This window comes from Schistocerca americana, chromosome 6 (assembly GCF_021461395.2).
Source record: "Schistocerca americana isolate TAMUIC-IGC-003095 chromosome 6, iqSchAmer2.1, whole genome shotgun sequence".
Lineage (NCBI taxonomy): Eukaryota > Metazoa > Arthropoda > Insecta > Orthoptera > Acrididae > Schistocerca > Schistocerca americana.
The window spans coordinates 587,343,603-587,361,735 of NC_060124.1; the positions used below are offsets into that span (position 1 = coordinate 587,343,603).

General features: G+C 37.0%; 1 protein-coding gene across 1 annotated transcript in view; it reads left to right on the top strand.

Moving 5' to 3' along the window:
• Nucleotides 1–18,133, top strand: part of LOC124620302 — a 227,146-nt gene that overhangs the window by 51,760 nt on the left and 157,253 nt on the right. The window contains exons 2-3 of the mRNA XM_047146975.1: nt 13,606–13,775; nt 13,883–13,930. Of these exons, the coding sequence (XP_047002931.1) occupies nt 13,688–13,775; nt 13,883–13,930 (136 nt within the window). The 5' untranslated portion in view covers nt 13,606–13,687. The remainder of the gene's footprint in view (nt 1–13,605; nt 13,776–13,882; nt 13,931–18,133) is intronic.

An 18,133-nucleotide genomic window follows, 5' to 3' on the forward strand; every position in this document is an offset into this window, starting at 1 on the left:
AAATAATATTTCATAAAACAATTACATTACCAATAAACTATAATATAAAAAATCCATTCTATAAAATATACTAAGACAAAATTCGACAAAATTATTTTTATTAAATAATTAAATAAACAAAAAATAAATATAATAAAATAAATAATCAAGATATCCTGATTTGCACAGAAAAATTTTCAGTGTAAATGAAAGACTTTACTAATAAGTTATATCTTGAAACTCTTTCTAGATACACTTTCCAGTACATCTACTATGTTACGACTTATCTCATCTAAATTGAAGCTAAATTAAAATAATAAAGTAGAATAATCAATAATGAGAGCGACGGGCGATGTGTACACACCTCAGAGCCAATATCAGTTAAATTAAATAAATTAAATTACTATCAAATCCACCTTCATTAATAGTATTTCACCATCAAATCCGTTATAAACAAAAATCTATTGTAACCCACCTCCTCTTAATTATAAGCTGCACCTTGACCTGAAATACTTTATAATTATAAATCTTGAGAATTATAACTCTAAAAAGATTCTCTGATAACGGAGATATACAAACAAATAAATTAAGTAGAGTAAATCGTGTATTATCAATCACGGGGTAGGTTCCTCTGAATGGAATGAGATACCGCCAAATTCTTTGGGTTTAAAGACCTTAACTAATAGTACCCTGGTAAGTATAATTAACATTTAAAATAATAGGGTATCTAATCCTAGTTTATTATTCAAATTTCACAGATTCATAAAAAGAGCTATAAATAAATTTTAACATTTCACCTTACAAATTTATATTTTAAACCTAAAAATATAAATAACTGTTTTAACCAATAATATTCACTTGTATCAATCGTATAACCGCGGCTGCTGGCACGAATTATGCCGATACTAAATCAATTGCTAAATCCAAAATCACTTGATAATTAAATCAAATTACTGCAAAATAGAACATTTAGTTTAACAAAACTTACATATAATACAAAGAAAAAGTGAATAAATAAGCAAGAATAAAACTTTTGGAAACAAAATAAGAAATTTAAAAATTTATAAAAAATAAGAAAAAATAAATGATTCAAATATTTAAAGAAAAAAAAAAAAAGAAACACAAAAATAACAAAAAAAGAAGAAACGCACCCTAGAATGACCACAACAACTTCTCTATTATATATAAATAAAGATTAATATGGAGCATGTATACCGATAAATGTATTATATTCTTTCTTATTTAATCTTTCTTTTCACTAATAATAAAGAAAGATTAAATAATATAATAAATATATTTAATATAATTATGTAAATTAATGTAATATGTTATTAATATAAAATTAACTTTATATTAAGTTAACTTAAATATTAATTAGTTAAATAATCTAATTATAGATAAAATATTAAATTATATTATTATAATTAATATAATTAATTATATTAATATAAAATTTTATATTTAATAATATTAATTATATTTATTATATCCAATTATAATAATATTTAATATTACTTTACATATTATTATATAATTTATAATATAATAACCTATTTTAAGCTAAAAACATAAGTAGCTATAATCCTAGGTAAATAAATGTATTAAAATAATCATTTAATAATTATAAAATAACATTATAAGTATTTAAATTTAATTAAATGTAATATATTAATATAAATTATTTATTATATATAATATATATTCAGATTATCCTAACCGAGATAAATTAATTAGAAATAACCAAAATAATACATAAACAAATTTCTAAAAAAAATTTTTAATTTATATATTAAATATAAATGAAGTGCCTGATTAAAGGGTTACCTTGATAGGGTAAATCAAGTAAATAAAATTACCTTCATTAAAAATTACATAAGACAGAATTAACTACCTCCTTTAGTATCAAAAACTAACGTGCATCATACACCTTAATGTAAAAAGTTAAGCTAAACAAGCTAATGGGTTCATACCCCATTTATAGAGGTATCAATCCTCTCCTTTTTAATGACCAACAACTCTACAAAACTTCTCTTCCTATCAACATTAATGATAGGAACGATCCTGTCCATTTCATCAAACTCCTGATTTGGAGTTTGAATAGGACTTGAGATCAACTTACTTTCATTTATTCCGCTCCTAACAAGAAATAAAAATATAATAATAAATGAATCATCAATTAAATATTTTATTGTCCAAGCAATAGCATCGACAATACTATTATTTTCAATTTTGCTGATTCAAATAAAGTATCCAATAGGATGAGAAACAGAATTTATTCCATCAATAATAATTAGATCTAGATTATTATTAAAGATTGGGGCTGCACCCTTTCATTTCTGATTTACAGAAGTAATAGGAGCTTCAAGATGAAATAACTGTTTAACACTAATAAAATGACAAAAAATTGCCCCAATAATAGTATTATCTTATTGTATTCAACTAAGAACTTTCATTTGAACAATTATTATTCTAAGAATTATTATTGGGGCAATAGGTGGTTTAAATCAAACATCGCTACGACAACATCTAGCATATTCCTCAATTAGACATTTAGGGTGAATAATTAGATCCCTAACAGTTAGAGAAAACATTTGAGAACTATACTTTATTATTTATTCACTATTAAGATTAATTATGGTCCTATTATTTAAGCAAATAAATCTATTTTTTATAAATCAGATCTATTCAGCCAGAAATATAAAAACTGAAATTAAATTCATAATATTTTTATCCCTTTTATCATTAGGCGGTTTACCACCATTTCTTGGGTTTCTACCAAAATGAATTGTAATACAATCATTGATGGAAAATAACATAACAACTATTATAACAATTATGGTTGTATTAACTACAATTACACTTTATTATTATATACGTATTAGATTCTCAGCCCTAATTATATCATACACAGAAAATTCGTGATCTATAAAAATAAAGTCTCAAAAATCAAGAATTATTCTTCCTATAACAGTAATAATTTCAACAATAGGATTAATCTCAACATCAACCTTAATCTCATTATACTAAGGACTTAAGTTAAACAAACTAATAACCTTCAAAGTTATAATTAAAAGAATAATCTTTTAGGCCTTAGTAAAATTTTACACCTCTAGAATTGCAGTCTAGAATCATAATTGAATATAAGACCTAAAGTATGGTAAGAGAGAAACATCTCATAAGTAGATTTACAGTCTACCACCTTAAATTCAGCCATCTTACCGCAAAAATGATTATTCTCAACAAACCATAAGGATATTGGTACTTTATACTTCTTATTTGGAGCGTGAGCAGGAATAGTAGGAACATCAATAAGAATACTTATTCGTGCTGAACTTGGTCAACCAGGATCTCTAATTGGAGATGACCAAATTTATAATGTCATTATTACAGCCCACGCATTTGTAATAATTTTTTTATAGTAATACCTATTATAATTGGTGGATTTGGTAATTGACTCGTACCATTAATAATTGGTGCACCAGATATAGCGTTCCCACGAATAAATAATATAAGTTTTTGATTACTACCGCCTTCACTTACCCTTCTTCTTACATCTTCTATAGTAGATAACGGTGCTGGTACAGGATGAACAGTTTACCCTCCTCTTGCAGGAGCTATCGCACATGGGGGGGCATCTGTAGACCTAGCTATTCTTGGTGCAGTAAACTTCATTACAACAGCAATTAATATACGATCAGAAAGTATAACTCTAGATCAAACACCTTTATTTGTCTGATCTGTAGCTATTACAGCCCTTCTCCTCCTTTTATCGCTTCCAGTATTAGCAGGGGCTATTACTATACTATTAACAGATCGAAATTTAAATACATCATTCTTTGACCCTGCGGGAGGAGGTGACCCAATTTTATATCAACACCTATTCTGATTCTTTGGGCACCCAGAAGTTTACATTTTAATTCTACCGGGGTTTGGAATTATTTCTCACATTGTATGTCAAGAAAGAGGAAAAATTGAATCATTTGGAACATTAGGTATAATTTATGCTATATTATCAATTGGACTAATAGGATTTATTGTATGAGCACATCATATATTCACAGTAGGAATAGACGTTGACACACGAGCATACTTTACATCAGCAACAATAATTATTGCTGTACCTACAGGAATCAAGGTATTCAGATGATTAGCTGCACTATATGGAACTAAATTCAAATTCAATCCACCGTTATTATAAGCTTTAGGATTTATTTTTCTATTTACAATTGGTGGACTAACAGGATTAGTATTAGCAAATTCATCACTTGACATCATATTACATGATACATATTATGTAGTAGCCCACTTCCATTATGTGTTATCCATAGGAGCAGTATTTGCAATCATAGGAGGTGTTATTCAATGATACCCATTATTTACAGGATTAACTATAAATAATACATGATTAAAAATCCAATTTACAATTATATTTATTGGAGTAAACTTAACATTTTTCCCTCCGCACTTCCTAGGACTAGCAGGAATACCACGACGATATTCAGACTATCCAGACGCATATACATCATAAAATGTAGTATCAAGAATTGGGTCCACAATTTCTATTGTAGGAATCATTATATTCATTGTAATTATATGAGAAAGAATGGTTACAAACCGGGCAATCATATTTAGAGCTAATATAAGAAGATCAACAGAATGACTACAAAATAACCCACCTGCGGAACACAGTTACTCAGAGCTACCATTAATTTCTAGATTCTAATATGGCAGATTAGTGCAGTAGATTTAAGCTCTACAAATAAAGGTTTGACCTTTTATTAGAAAAATTAATTAATGGCAACATGATCAAATTTATACCTTCAAGATGGAGCTTCACCATTAATGGAGCAACTATCATTCTTCCATGATCATACTATGGTCGTATTATTATTAATTACAGTAATTGTAGGCTATGCCCTAAGTTACATATTATTCATTGCCTATACAAACCGAAACATACTTCACGGGCATTTCATTGAAACAATCTGAACAGCACTACCAGCAATTACACTAATTTTTATTGCACTACCATCATTACGACTACTATATTTACTTGATGATTCAGTAGACGCAATAATTACAATTAAAACAATTGGACGACAATGATATTGAAGATATGAATATTCAGACTTTATAGATGTAGAATTTGACACTTATATAACGCCAGAACAAGACTTAGAAAACGACGGATTTCGACTTCTAGATGTAGATAACCGAACAATTTTACCAATAAATACAGAAGTACGAGTATTAACAAGAGCATCAGACGTTCTACACTCATGAGCAGTGCCTGCATTAGGAGTTAAAATTGACGCAACGCCAGGTCGACTAAACCAAGGAACATTTACAATAAACCGGCCTGGACTATTCTTTGGACAATGCTCAGAAATCTGTGGAGCAAACCACAGATTTATACCAATTGTAATTGAAAGAACTTCAGTAAACTTATTTATCAAGTGATTATCTAAGATAATCTAAGGAGTTAGTTAAAGTATATAACATTAGAGTGTCAATCTAAAATAACTAAATAATTAGTACACCTTGAAATACATCAGATGACTGAAAGTAAGTAATGGTCTCTTAAACCAAAAAATAGTAATTAACGACTACTTCTGATGGGGAATTCAATCCAAATCCCTCAAATATCCCCTCTCATATGATTCTCCCTATTTATTATATTTTCGACCACATTAATTTTATCTAATCAAATAAACTTTTTCTCATTTAAACCAAACCTTATTAAAAGAGCAGAAAAAAGAACAATTGATATAAAGAACTTGAATTGAAAATGATAACAAACTTATTTTCAACATTTGATCCATCAACTAATGTCTTCAATTTATCATTAAATTGAACGAGAACATTCCTAGGATTATTATTAATCCCATCAATATTTTGACTTACACCATCACGAATTAATATTATTTGAAATAAACTAAACTTAACCTTACACAATGAATTTAAAACATTGCTAGGACCAAAATCATTTAATGGAACAACATTCATCTTCATTTCAATCTTTATTATAATACTATTTAATAATTTCATAGGATTATTCCCTTACATCTTTACTAGAACAAGACATATAGCATTAACATTTGCAATTGCTCTACCTATATGATTAAGATTTATATTATTTGGATGAATTAATCATACAAATCACATATTTGCACACCTTGTTCCACAAGGAACTCCACCTGCATTAATATCATTTATAGTATTAATTGAAACAATTAGAAATGTCATTCGACCAGGTACACTAGCAGTACGACTAGCAGCAAATATGATTGCAGGACACTTACTATTAACGTTACTAGGAAATACAGGACCATCTATAGCAATAAACTTAATTTCACTATTAATTATTGGACAAATACTTCTATTAATTCTAGAATCAGCAGTAGCAATAATTCAGGCCTATGTTTTCTCAATTTTAAGAACTTTATATTCTAGAGAAGTATACTAAACTTATGTTAACAACTCACTCAAACCACCCATTCCACTTAGTAGATTACAGACCTTGACCACTAACAGGAGCAATTGGAGCAATAGTTCTAGTATCAGGATTAGCAAAATGATTTCACCTATTTAACATTAACTTATTTATAATTGGATTTGGAATTACACTTCTAACTATAATCCAATGATGACGAGATGTAGTCCGAGAAGGAACATACCAAGGACTACATACAGGATTTGTATCAATTGGATTACGATGAGGAATAATTTTATTTATTGCATCAGAAGTACTATTTTTTGTTTCATTTTTCTGAGCATTTTTTAGAAGAAGACTAGCACCTACTATTGAACTAGGAATATTATGACCCCCAATAGGAATTCAACCTTTCAATCCTATACAAATTCCATTACTTAATACAGCTATTCTTTTAGCGTCAGGAGTAACAGTAACATGAGCAGATCATAGTCTAATAGAATCTAATCATACTCAAGCATTACAAGGATTATTCTTCACAGTACTACTAGGACTATACTTCACTATACTTCAAGCATATGAATATTGAGAAGCACCCTTCACCATTGCAGACGCAGTTTATGGATCAACATTCTTTGTTGCAACAGGATTTCATGGTCTACATGTAAGTATTGGAACAATTTTCTTATCAACATGTCTACTTCGACATTCAATAAATCAATTCTCACCAAGACACCACTTTGGGTTTGAAGCAGCAGCATGATACTGACACTTTGTAGACGTAGTATGATTATTCTTATATATTTCTATTTATTGATGAGGTAGATAATTGTTTTTCTAGTATAAATAGTACATTTGACTTCCAATCAAAAAGCTTGATATAAATCAAGAAAAACAATCCTAATTTTATCTACAAGAATTTTTATTAGATTTATTATTCCAATAATTGTTATAATCCTTGCAACAACAATATCAAAAAAATTAATTAATGACCGAGAAAAAAGATCACCATTTGAGTGTGGATTTGACCCAAAAAGATCAGCACGGATACCATTCTCACTTCGATTCTTCTTAATTGCAGTAATTTTCTTAATTTTTGATGTAGAAATCGCATTAATCCTTCCAATTGTAATTATTTTTAAAACTTCAGACATTATAATCTGGACAGTATCAACAATATTTTGACTGTAGCGAGCCAGTGGGTGTGTTGGACCTTCCATTGAGCTACGGACCCCCTTGAAGATGTCTCCCGTAGTCGGAGACGAAACGTTGGGAATCGACACAGAATTCATCAACCGACCACGGCATAACAGACCGGATAATTATAATGGACATGATATTTCCGGCCGTGAAAGTCTACATTTTAGAACCCTCCAGAGTATTGGATTGTAACGAGAGTGAGAAGAGATTGAAGATATAGCACAGGATGGACTGATGAGAGATATCAACGATAATTCTAGGGTGTTGCACTCTCGCTGAACGAGAAGACGACTAGGACATCCCGCCGTCTGGCTGCTGTGGACAGCCCTAGAAGAAGCTTAAAGAAAAATATAAAATAAAAGAAATAAAAGATAACAAAAATATCGTACCCTTTGTTTTATCTGTTAAAAAAAAACAATCAGAGTTGTTCGTGGGCGGAGTCTGAAGTGGAGGCAAACATCCGTCCTAGTTAGCTTAGGGTGAAAGTGGCCGTGGCACTAGAGATCGTTTTTGTTTGTAGATTAGATAGGTTTTTTGGAGTAGCAGGAGTGTTATGTGCCAACGCCTGAAGTGGAAGGGATCTAGGGCAACAAAAAAGTAAAAAAAAGAACAAAAAGTACAAAATAAAAATAAGCAGAAGGCCTAAGTTTGAATTGGGATCTGGCTCAGATTTTCAGCTTGCGCCAGTGGTATAAATCAATGTCCACTGGTAGCCAATGTCTTTAATTCCTCTGTGTCTTCGAAAACTAATCATATTATACTCATAAGACAGTAGTTTCTTGCAAACAGGACAGACAAACAAAACGATTTAATTGTTAATTTTATGCTGTTATGATTTTCAATATTTGTAAATTTGCTCAAGCATTAACTTCGAAATTTTTAAGCGCAAGAACAAGGGTTTTTTTTTTTTTTTTTTTTTTTTTTGTAATGCAGGGACAATTTTCGCCAAAATCGCTTATGGAATGCTTCCGCTGAGGTTTAGGGGCTTATAGTCTAATCTGAGGCTGTTTCTTGACCAGAAGTGTCTCGTATAAAACTACAAATTTGCTCGTCTCGACTTCACCTACATCACTGTCGAAGACTGTAAACATCCTCTCTCTCTCTCTCTCTCTCTCTCTCTCTCTCTCTCTCTCTCATGTACATGTACAGACAAACAAATGATTAAAATTTCAGAAAAATTGGACGATTTATTCAAGAGACTGGGCAAGTCAATAACGCGTTTGTTCACCTCTGCCCTTATGGAAGTAGTTATTCGGCTGGGCATTGACTGACAGAGTTGGTGGAAGTCCTCCTGAGTGGTGTCCTGCCAAATTCTATCCAACTGGCGCGTCAGATCGTCAAAATCCCGAGCTAACTGGAGGGTCCTGCCGATAGCGTTCCAAACGTTCTCAATTGGAAAGAGATCCGATGGCCGAGGTAGGATTTGGTGAGCACGAAGGCAAGCAGTAGAAACGCTCGGCGTGGGCCGGCGGACATTTTCTCGATCAAATGTAAGGCCAGGAGGACTTGGCACGAAGAACAGCAAAACGAGCGTAAAATGTCGTCGACGTACCGCTGCGCTCTAAGTGTGTCCTCCTACGGCATTCCAGACCATCACTCCTGACTGTCAGGCCGAATGCAGGCGACAGTCATGTTGGCATCCCACCGCACCACTGTCCTGGACGTCGGGGCTCAGTCTGAAAGGGAACTCATCAATCAAGACAATTCTGCTCCAGCCAATGAGAGGCCAGGCCGAACCTGTCCATCACCACTGCAGAGGGGCTCGTGGTGTACATAGGCCAACGGCTGTCACCGCAAAAGACACTGTGAGCTCAGCCCTCTTTATGTGAACCTCCTACAAATTGTACTTGTGGTGACTGGAGCACCGATCCGTGATAAAGATGATCCCGGGGCTCTGAGTGCCTCTCCAACGATTGCTCGTCCCTCACTTTCTGCCGCCTCTGCAGATGAACCGCTTCCTTGTTGCGCTGTGTTCGGCCACGGTTCACCCAGTCCTGCCGCCATCGTCGAATGGTGGCATCGCTTCTGTTCAAACGTCGAGCGATTCGCTGATTACTTCAACCAGATTATGTGAGTCCAACTGCACGTTCTCTCTCAAATACCGACGTCTTCGTATATTGTTCACGACCTTTTCTACGCGTCGTATTTACTGTCCAGCTGAGTCACGGAATCGGCAAGTTCCTTGTTTACCGGACTTGCCAGGCACGTGGTGAAACTTACTGGAACGTCACACATGCATCCATCGGCCGTCAAAGTTTACGTTTTTCAATTTCCGTCGATACCTACATGAATATCAAATTGTGACCAATATGTATAACTCCTTCGTTGTTTTTTTTTGTGTTAGAATACATATCAGGCGGACACGTTCATGAGTTTACTCTGATGAGGATATGGCCAGAGTCATGGTGTACAGTTTGGCGTGAATTGTTTAATATTCCTAAAACCATTTATGTGTATGGTGAAAATGCTTTGAAAAGTTTTCGTTCAAGGTGTTACTGGATTCCACCGAAACAGCAACAGAAGTGGTGAACTGTTCTGGTCTGGCGTTGCAACCTTTTTTCCGAATTTCATTTGTATTTCTGTTGTACCACGTTCAGCTTTGCTCTTTTACCAAAGCATAGTACGTTTTACATGACTTAACTTGTTTAATATGCTAATGTAGTTGTAATTGCGATAGTTTGCTAGTCACAGTCTATTACTGAACAAAATAAACGAAGGACAAGGCACGTGAGGAAACTTGTCGCTTGTGACCTCGGTGTTGAGCGCCCGTAAGCTCCTTTCAGGAAACTTGTGGAATATCATAGTTACTGTGAGTATATTACATTTTTTCAGTTTTGTTTTTGCAAGACCGCACAATTTCGCTTTCATCAGCTGTAACTGGATTGTGACACTGAAAAAACCTGTAGTCACTTCTTTCAGCTGGCCGGTGTGGCCGTGCGGTTCTAGGCGCTTCAGTCTGGAACCGCGTGACCGCTACGGTCGCACGTTCGAATCCTCCCTCGGGCATGGATGTGTGTGATGTCCTTAGGTTAGTTAGGTTTAATTAGTTCTAAGTTCTAAGCGACTGATGACCTCAGAAGTTAAGTCGCATAGTGCTCATAGCCATTTGAACCACTTGAACTTCTGTCTATATTTAAAAAAGTGTTCTATTTGCGTATTATAATTTTCCATACACTCGTTTCGATATCTTGAACTATACATGAAATGTAATAAATTTTTAAAAATAAATCACTTTTACTGTAATGGAGTGCGCCTACGTGAAAATGTTTGCATTTTCTCTAGATTGGAGATAGGTATAGACCTCCTCCGAAATCCAAAGCCAAAGACAGTCTGTACATTTACGTTTATATACATATTCCGAAAGCCACCGTGTGGCGAAGTGTACCACCACATCCGACGGCTAGTCGTTTCCTTTCGCGGTCCACTCGCGAATACGGCGAGGGAAGCAGGGCTGCCTACAGCCCCCCCCCCCTCCCCCCTCCCCCGAACCACCCTTAATCTCCCTTGTATTATCTCCGCAGTCCGTAGAGAAAATGTGCATTGGGGGCAGTAGAATCGTTCTGCAGTTGGCCTCAAATGCCCGTTCTCTAAATTTCGTCATGGTGCTCCTCGAAAACAGCGTCCTCTTCCCTCCAGCGTTTGTCATTTAACTTCGCCAGGCATCTCCATAAAACTTGCGCGCTAACTCTGCGCTCCGATCTTCGTCAGTGGGACACCGTGTCTAGCGCTTTTTGGAATCTAGGGACAAGAAATCTGTCTGGTGCCCTCCAGTGAGAGTTTGTACGAGGTGTCGTGTGCGAAAGCGGCAAGCAGAGCTTCGCACGAGCGATGCTTTATAAATCCGTGCTGTTTGTGGACAGAAGCTTTTCTGTCTCAAGAAAATTTGTTATATTCAGAGTCAATTACGCAGGTCTGTAATTACGCAGATCCATTGTTTTACCCTTTCGTATGTGCAGGAGTCACCTGCACTTATTTCCAGACTTTACAGATGCTTTGGGCTTTTCGCTGGGCGGAAGTTTCACGATTTATGCGTTTCAAGTAAGGGGCCATTGACGTAGAGTACTCTCTGTAAAACGTAACTGTTGGACCTTGCCAACTATACGTTTGCAACTCTCCTAGTCGTTCCTCTAGGCCACGGATGCCTATTTTTATCTCCTCCATGCGGGAGGTGTACGACAGCCAAACGACGGTGTGTTTGTACGATCCTCCTGCGTCAGTGGTTTCTTAAACGTGAAATTTAAAACTTCAGCTTTCCTCTTGCGAGTAGACAGAGAGTGACTTTACCTGCGTCCATAATTTTCTTGGCTTCTCGCCGAGATCTTTCGCTAAGGTCTGACGGTGGAAGTTGTATGTACCTCTCGACATCGGCGCGTTATTTTCTGACCCAACAGTGCAACAATCTCTGGTTCTTCAGCATTTTCCAGATCTGACTATTAAGCAACGGAGGGTCCTTACCTTTGCTATCCACGTACTTGGCACGAACGTCTCCAGAGTGCGATTTTCAATTTATATTTTTCGCGTATTTCCTCTACGTCAGTCATATTGCAGCTAAATGATGTGCATCCGTTGTCTAAGTGGGATGCTAACGACTGCATCTTTTTCTAGCATGGAATACTCTCCTAGCCAACTAGACTGATTTATTAACTCGCTGTGTCCGAGTGGTTCTAGACCCTTCAGTCCGGAACCGCGCTGCTGCTACGATCGCAGGTTCGAATCCTGCCTCGGGCAGGGATGTGTGTGATGTCCTTATGTTAGTTAGGTTTAAGTTGTTCTAAGTCTACGGGACTGATCACCTCCGATGTTAAGTCCCATAGTGCTTAGAGCCATTTGAGCCATTTATTAACTTTAGTAACCACCATCATTATTATAACGTCATTATCAGTAATCCCTGTCTCTAAACCGACAGTATGAATAAGATCACGCCCATTTGTGGCTACAAGGTTTAAAGTATTTCAGTTGCATATGGGTTGTCTAACTAGTGGTTTTAGGAAAACATGCTCAAAGTACTTGTCAAGACTGCCTATCTGTACCAGTTGCAGTTAATCCATAGACGTCCCAGTCCGTTCTTAGCAGATTTAAGTCAACACCAACTACCACTGCACATTTTTGGTATTTCCGCGCTACTGAGTACAGACTTTTCTTGAATGATCCTACAACGACCTCAACTGAAACAATATTTTTGTCGACACCAACGAACACTACCCCGCCTGTAGCATCTAACCTGTCTTTGCGTTATACGTTCCATGTTAACATACACATGTTTCATACTCAGCAATGTATGAACCTATGTGCAACGAACGCAGTCTCACGGTGTCTTCTATTTTTCATTGCGAATTTCATGCTGTACGTTACTTAATTAGGAACTATCACAGTAATTATAGCCATTAATGATAAGATGGGCAGTTCACAATGAAGCTAACATGTCAGAATCGAAAATATTTTACCGAATACTTCACGTAAAACTGTTTCATAAAAAACGCAGAGCAGCTGGCGTTCGTGCGACGCCCTGCTGTTGCTGGAACTGCTGGGAACTGCCCGCTGGCCCTCCGCCCCCACACCGACGCTCATCCGGCCCCTGGCGACGTTTCCGCTGCTCGCTTTGGCCGCTGCTGCTGTTGACAGGACACCCCTCCCCCCCCCCCCCCCCCTATCTTTTCCTTTGCACGAAACATCAGCTCCTACTGCCACGAACTACAGTTTCATTTGAAAAAGCGAAGTTGATTCTGTGGTAATTAACATTTCCTTTCCTGCTTACTTTCTGCAAACTGATCAGATGTAAACAGAATTACGGAATCTTAAATGACGTCGGAAGTATTTAAGGTAAATAGCGTTGTTGAGTTATTCCGTATGTATTGGGCAGAACGGAGTAACATCAAGCTTATCAAATAACACAGCCCGAGCTGTGTTGAAGATAATTTTTTGTACACTTTGTTGAGCATAAAATAGTTTTGTAACTATATTTGAATAAATATGAATTTTATATGAATTTACAGGTTTTTTGACAGCGTGCAAATGTCATGAAGATATTTTGATGGAATAGATCTTTTCTTGGGCCGACACCTTTGTCTTTGCATAATGTTTCGCAGAAGCGATATTTTGCTCATCTGTACCTTTGTGGCAGTAATCGCAACTACTGACCACAGTCCTCCAGATTCCATTACAGGTAAAAAATTTACGTTTTTGTCTGGGCATAGTAATGAATACCAATATCATGGCAAGCAATGAAATACATATTCAATTTTCTCATCTATTTGCTTCCCTTTTTTTTAGGATCTGATTCTGAAGTTACAATCTATCGTCTAAGAACCGAAAAACCAGGTTAGTATTTGTTTTTGGCATTTCTACTAACGTTTCACGATTCAGGAAATTAATTTGGTGCTGACTTCGTCTTTTAATAAGTGCTTTGAGTCAGAGTGTAATGACTTTTACTGTATCATTGCATTTGATATTATAGACTAATGAATTTTAGTGTCTCACCGCTTTTGATATTATAGAGTATACTAGTTCGAATGTTAATCACTTATATGTTGCATACATGTTACATAGATCCTTATTAGCAATAGTCGTACCTGACTGTTGGACGTGTCAGTACCATTTACACACTGATATCTGAAAAATGTTTACTAACATTTACGTATATCATTCGACATCCGCTGCATCCTATGTGTCCGAATAAAATGTGTCGAGAAACATTGGGTATTTTCGTAAGTTGTGCGCCGCAAAAACCGTATTTTGTAGCACAGCATCAGTTGCAATGACTTTGCATTCTTAATTTTTATCTGAGATATCCTCGCTCAAAGAATCATTCTCCTCGAGTTTTATTGTATAACAACGTGGATGAACGCATACTTTCGTAAATTTACGGAAGTAGCAAGTACTGTACGTAACAAATTTCGTAGTAAAAAGGCGTTTGTCTTTCTGGCTGTAGTATAAGTGAATTTTATCTTCAACTGGAGTACATATTATCTGCATTTATCGTAAATTAACACTATTTTCGAGTTTGTTAGAGGCTATAACCTCCAAAAATGTTTCGGGAAATTACTAGCTCTGAAACGAAATTTTTCTGTCAGTTTGCGAAATAATTTCTTCAGTCTTCAGTAGAAGGAGTGTCACCTTTTGCGTAACACATCCAGAAATTAAAGGACAAGCAGTAACACTATTTTGAAGTTACACTGAAGCGCCAAAGAAACTAGTATAGGCATGCGTATTCAAATACAGAGATATGTAAACACGGAGAATGGCAGGTTATCAAGATTTAAGTGAGTTTGAAAGTGGTGTTATAGTCAGCACACGAGCGATAGGACACAGTATCTCCGAGGTAGCGATGAAGTGGGGATTTTCGCTTTCGACCTTTTCACGAGTGTACCACCAATGTCAGTAATCCAGCAAAACATCAAGTCTTCGACATTGCTGTGGCCTTAAAAAGATCTTGCAAGAAAGGCGACTGAAGAGATTCGTTCAACGTGACAGAAGTGCGGCCCCTTCCGCAAATTGATGCAGATTTCAATGCTGGGCCATCAACTAATGTCAGCCTGCGAACCATTCACCTAACGTCTTCGATATGAGCTTTCCGAGCCGAAGGTCCCATCGTCTACCCTTGATTACTACACGACACAAAGCTTTGCGCCTCGTCTGGGCCCGTCAACACCGACACTGGACTTTTGATGAGTGGAAACATGTTGCCTGGTCGGACGAGTCTCGTTTCAAATTGTATCGAGTGTATGAACGTGCACGTATATGAGGACCACTGGTGGAGGCGCCGTAATGGTGTGGGACGTGTGCATTTGGAGTGATATGGAAACCTGATACGTCTAAATACGACATTGACAGGTGACACGTTCCAAAGCATCCTGTCTGATCATCTGGATCCATTTATGTCCATTGTACATTCCAACGGACTTTGGCAATTCCAGCAGTACAATGGGACACCCCATACGTCCAGAATTACTACAAAGTGGCTCCAGAATCACTCTTCTGAATTTAAACACTTCCGCTGGCCACCAAACTCCCCAGACATGAAGATGATTGCGCATATGTTGGATGCCTTGCAACGTGCTATTCAGGAGAGATCTCCACCCACTGGTACTGTTGCTGACTGTATAATGGTTAGACAGAGATTTCAGAACCAGATTTTAAATTGTAAGACATTTCAAAGGGTGGATGTAAACTTCGACTGCAATTTTTTGGTTACGAGCTTCAGATTAAAAATGAAGGAATTGCAAAAAGGTAGGAAATTAAGGAAATGGGACCGGGATAAGTTGAAAGAACTAGAGATTGTTGAGAGTTTCAGAGGGAGCATTAGGCAATGGTTGACTAGAACAGCGAAAAGTAATACAACAGAAGAAGAATAGGTAGCTTTAACAAGCAAATTAGTGAAGGCAGCAGTGGATCGAATAGGTAAAAAGACAAGGCCTAGTAGAAATCCTTCGATAACACAAGAAATATTTAACTTATGGAAGGAGAAAATATAAAAATGCAGCTAATCAAGCAGGTGAAAGGGAATAGAAACGTCTAACAATGAGACTGATAGGAAGAGCAAAACGGCTAAGTTGGAATGGCTACAGGACAAATGTAAGGATTTAAAAGCAAATATCACCAGAGGAAAGATAGTTACTGCCTACGGGATACTTAAAGAAACATTTGGAGAAAAGAGAAGGATCTGTATGAATATCAGGAGAGCTCACGTAGGAAACCAGTCCTAAGCAAAGAAGGGGAAGCAGAAAGGTGGAAGGAGTACAGTGGCGTGGCAAAAGTGTGGGGGATGCGATATGCATGTACACAGATGGCGGTGGTATCGAGTGCACAAGGTACAAAAGGGCAATTCATTAGTGGATCTAATACTACTCTGGAGTTTCATGTGAAAAGGTTTCCGACTTCATTATAATCACACGACGGAAATTAACATATTTTGAACGCGGGAAACGGTAGTTGGAGCTAGACGCATAGGACGTCCATTTCGGAAATCGTTAGGGAATTCAGTGTTCCGATATCCACAGTGTCAAGTGTGTGCCCAGAAAACCACATTTCAGGCATTACTTCTCACCATAGATTACACAGTGCTTGACGGCCTTCACGTAACGACCAAGAGCAGCGGCGTTTGCGTAAAATTGTCGTTAACAGGCAAGCAACATTACGTGAAGTAACGGCAGAAATCAGTGCCGAACGTACGACGAACGCATTCATTAGGATAGTGCGGCGAAATTTGATATTTACGGGGCACGGCAGCAATTGACCGAAAAAAATTATTCAAATGGCTCTAAGCACTATGGGACTTAACATCTGAGGTCATCAGTCCCCTAGACTTAGAACTACTTAAACCTAACTAACCTAAGGACGTCACACACATCCATGCCCACTGCTGGATTCGAACCTGCGACCTTAGCAGCAGCGCGGTTCCGGACTGAAGCGCCTAGAACCTGTCGGTCACAGCGGCCGGCAGTCGATCGATGCTAGTGTATTTACTAACTGCACGACGCCGCCTGCAGCGCCTCTCCTGGGCTGGTGACCATATCGACTGGACCCTGGACGAATGATGAACCATGGGCTGATGAGATGAGTCCCCATTTCATTTGATTGCACCTGATGGTAGGGTCAGAATGTGGTGCAAACCTCTCGAAGCCATGTATCCATGTTGTCGACGAAGCACTGTGCAAGCTGGTGGTGGTTCCATAATGGTGTCGGCTGTGTTTACATGGAATGTCTGGGACCTGGTTATGTCCGGCTGCTTGGAGAACTTTTGCAGCCATTCGTGGACTTTATGTTTCCAGACAATAACGGAATATTTGTGTATGACAATGTGCCCACGTCATGACGCTACAATTGTTCGCAATTGGTCTGAAGAACATTCTGGACAATTTCAGTGAATTATCTGGCCACCAAGGTCGCCCGACATGAATCCCATCGAACGTTTATGGGAGATAATCGAGAGGTCTGCTTGTGCACAAAATCCTGCACCGGCAACAACTTCGGAAGTATGGACGGCTGTAGAGGCACCATGGCTCAGTACTTCTCCAGGAATTGTCCAACGACTTGTTGAGTCCACGCCATGTCGAGTTACTGCAGTACGCCAGGCAAAAGGAGTTCAGACACTTAGGAGCAGCCCAAGACTTCTGTAACCCCAGTGTGCGTGGAGGAGCAGTACAAGGGAGATTACAGGACTGGGAGAGAACTCAGATGGAAGTAAGATGGCAGATATGCTACTTCGCGAAGAGTTGTTCCCAAAGCTGCTATTTCCACATAAATTCCTGACTTCGCTTCAAATGAAATTCTTTCATACAATAAACTAGTTAAATCTTAGATTTACATAATTCACCGCACAGTGAACACTCACAACAAAATTAGATCCACATATTAAGTAATTTAGGTCAATAGCAAAAACATAGGAAAAAAATCAAAACTGTACCCTGTTTTCCATAAGTAAAATAAGACTCAGAAAATGTGACATACCGATAAAAAACTGCGCCTGGACAAGAAATCGGAAGAATCCTTTTTTCTCTTTGCAGCTGATGAAGATATAGAAGC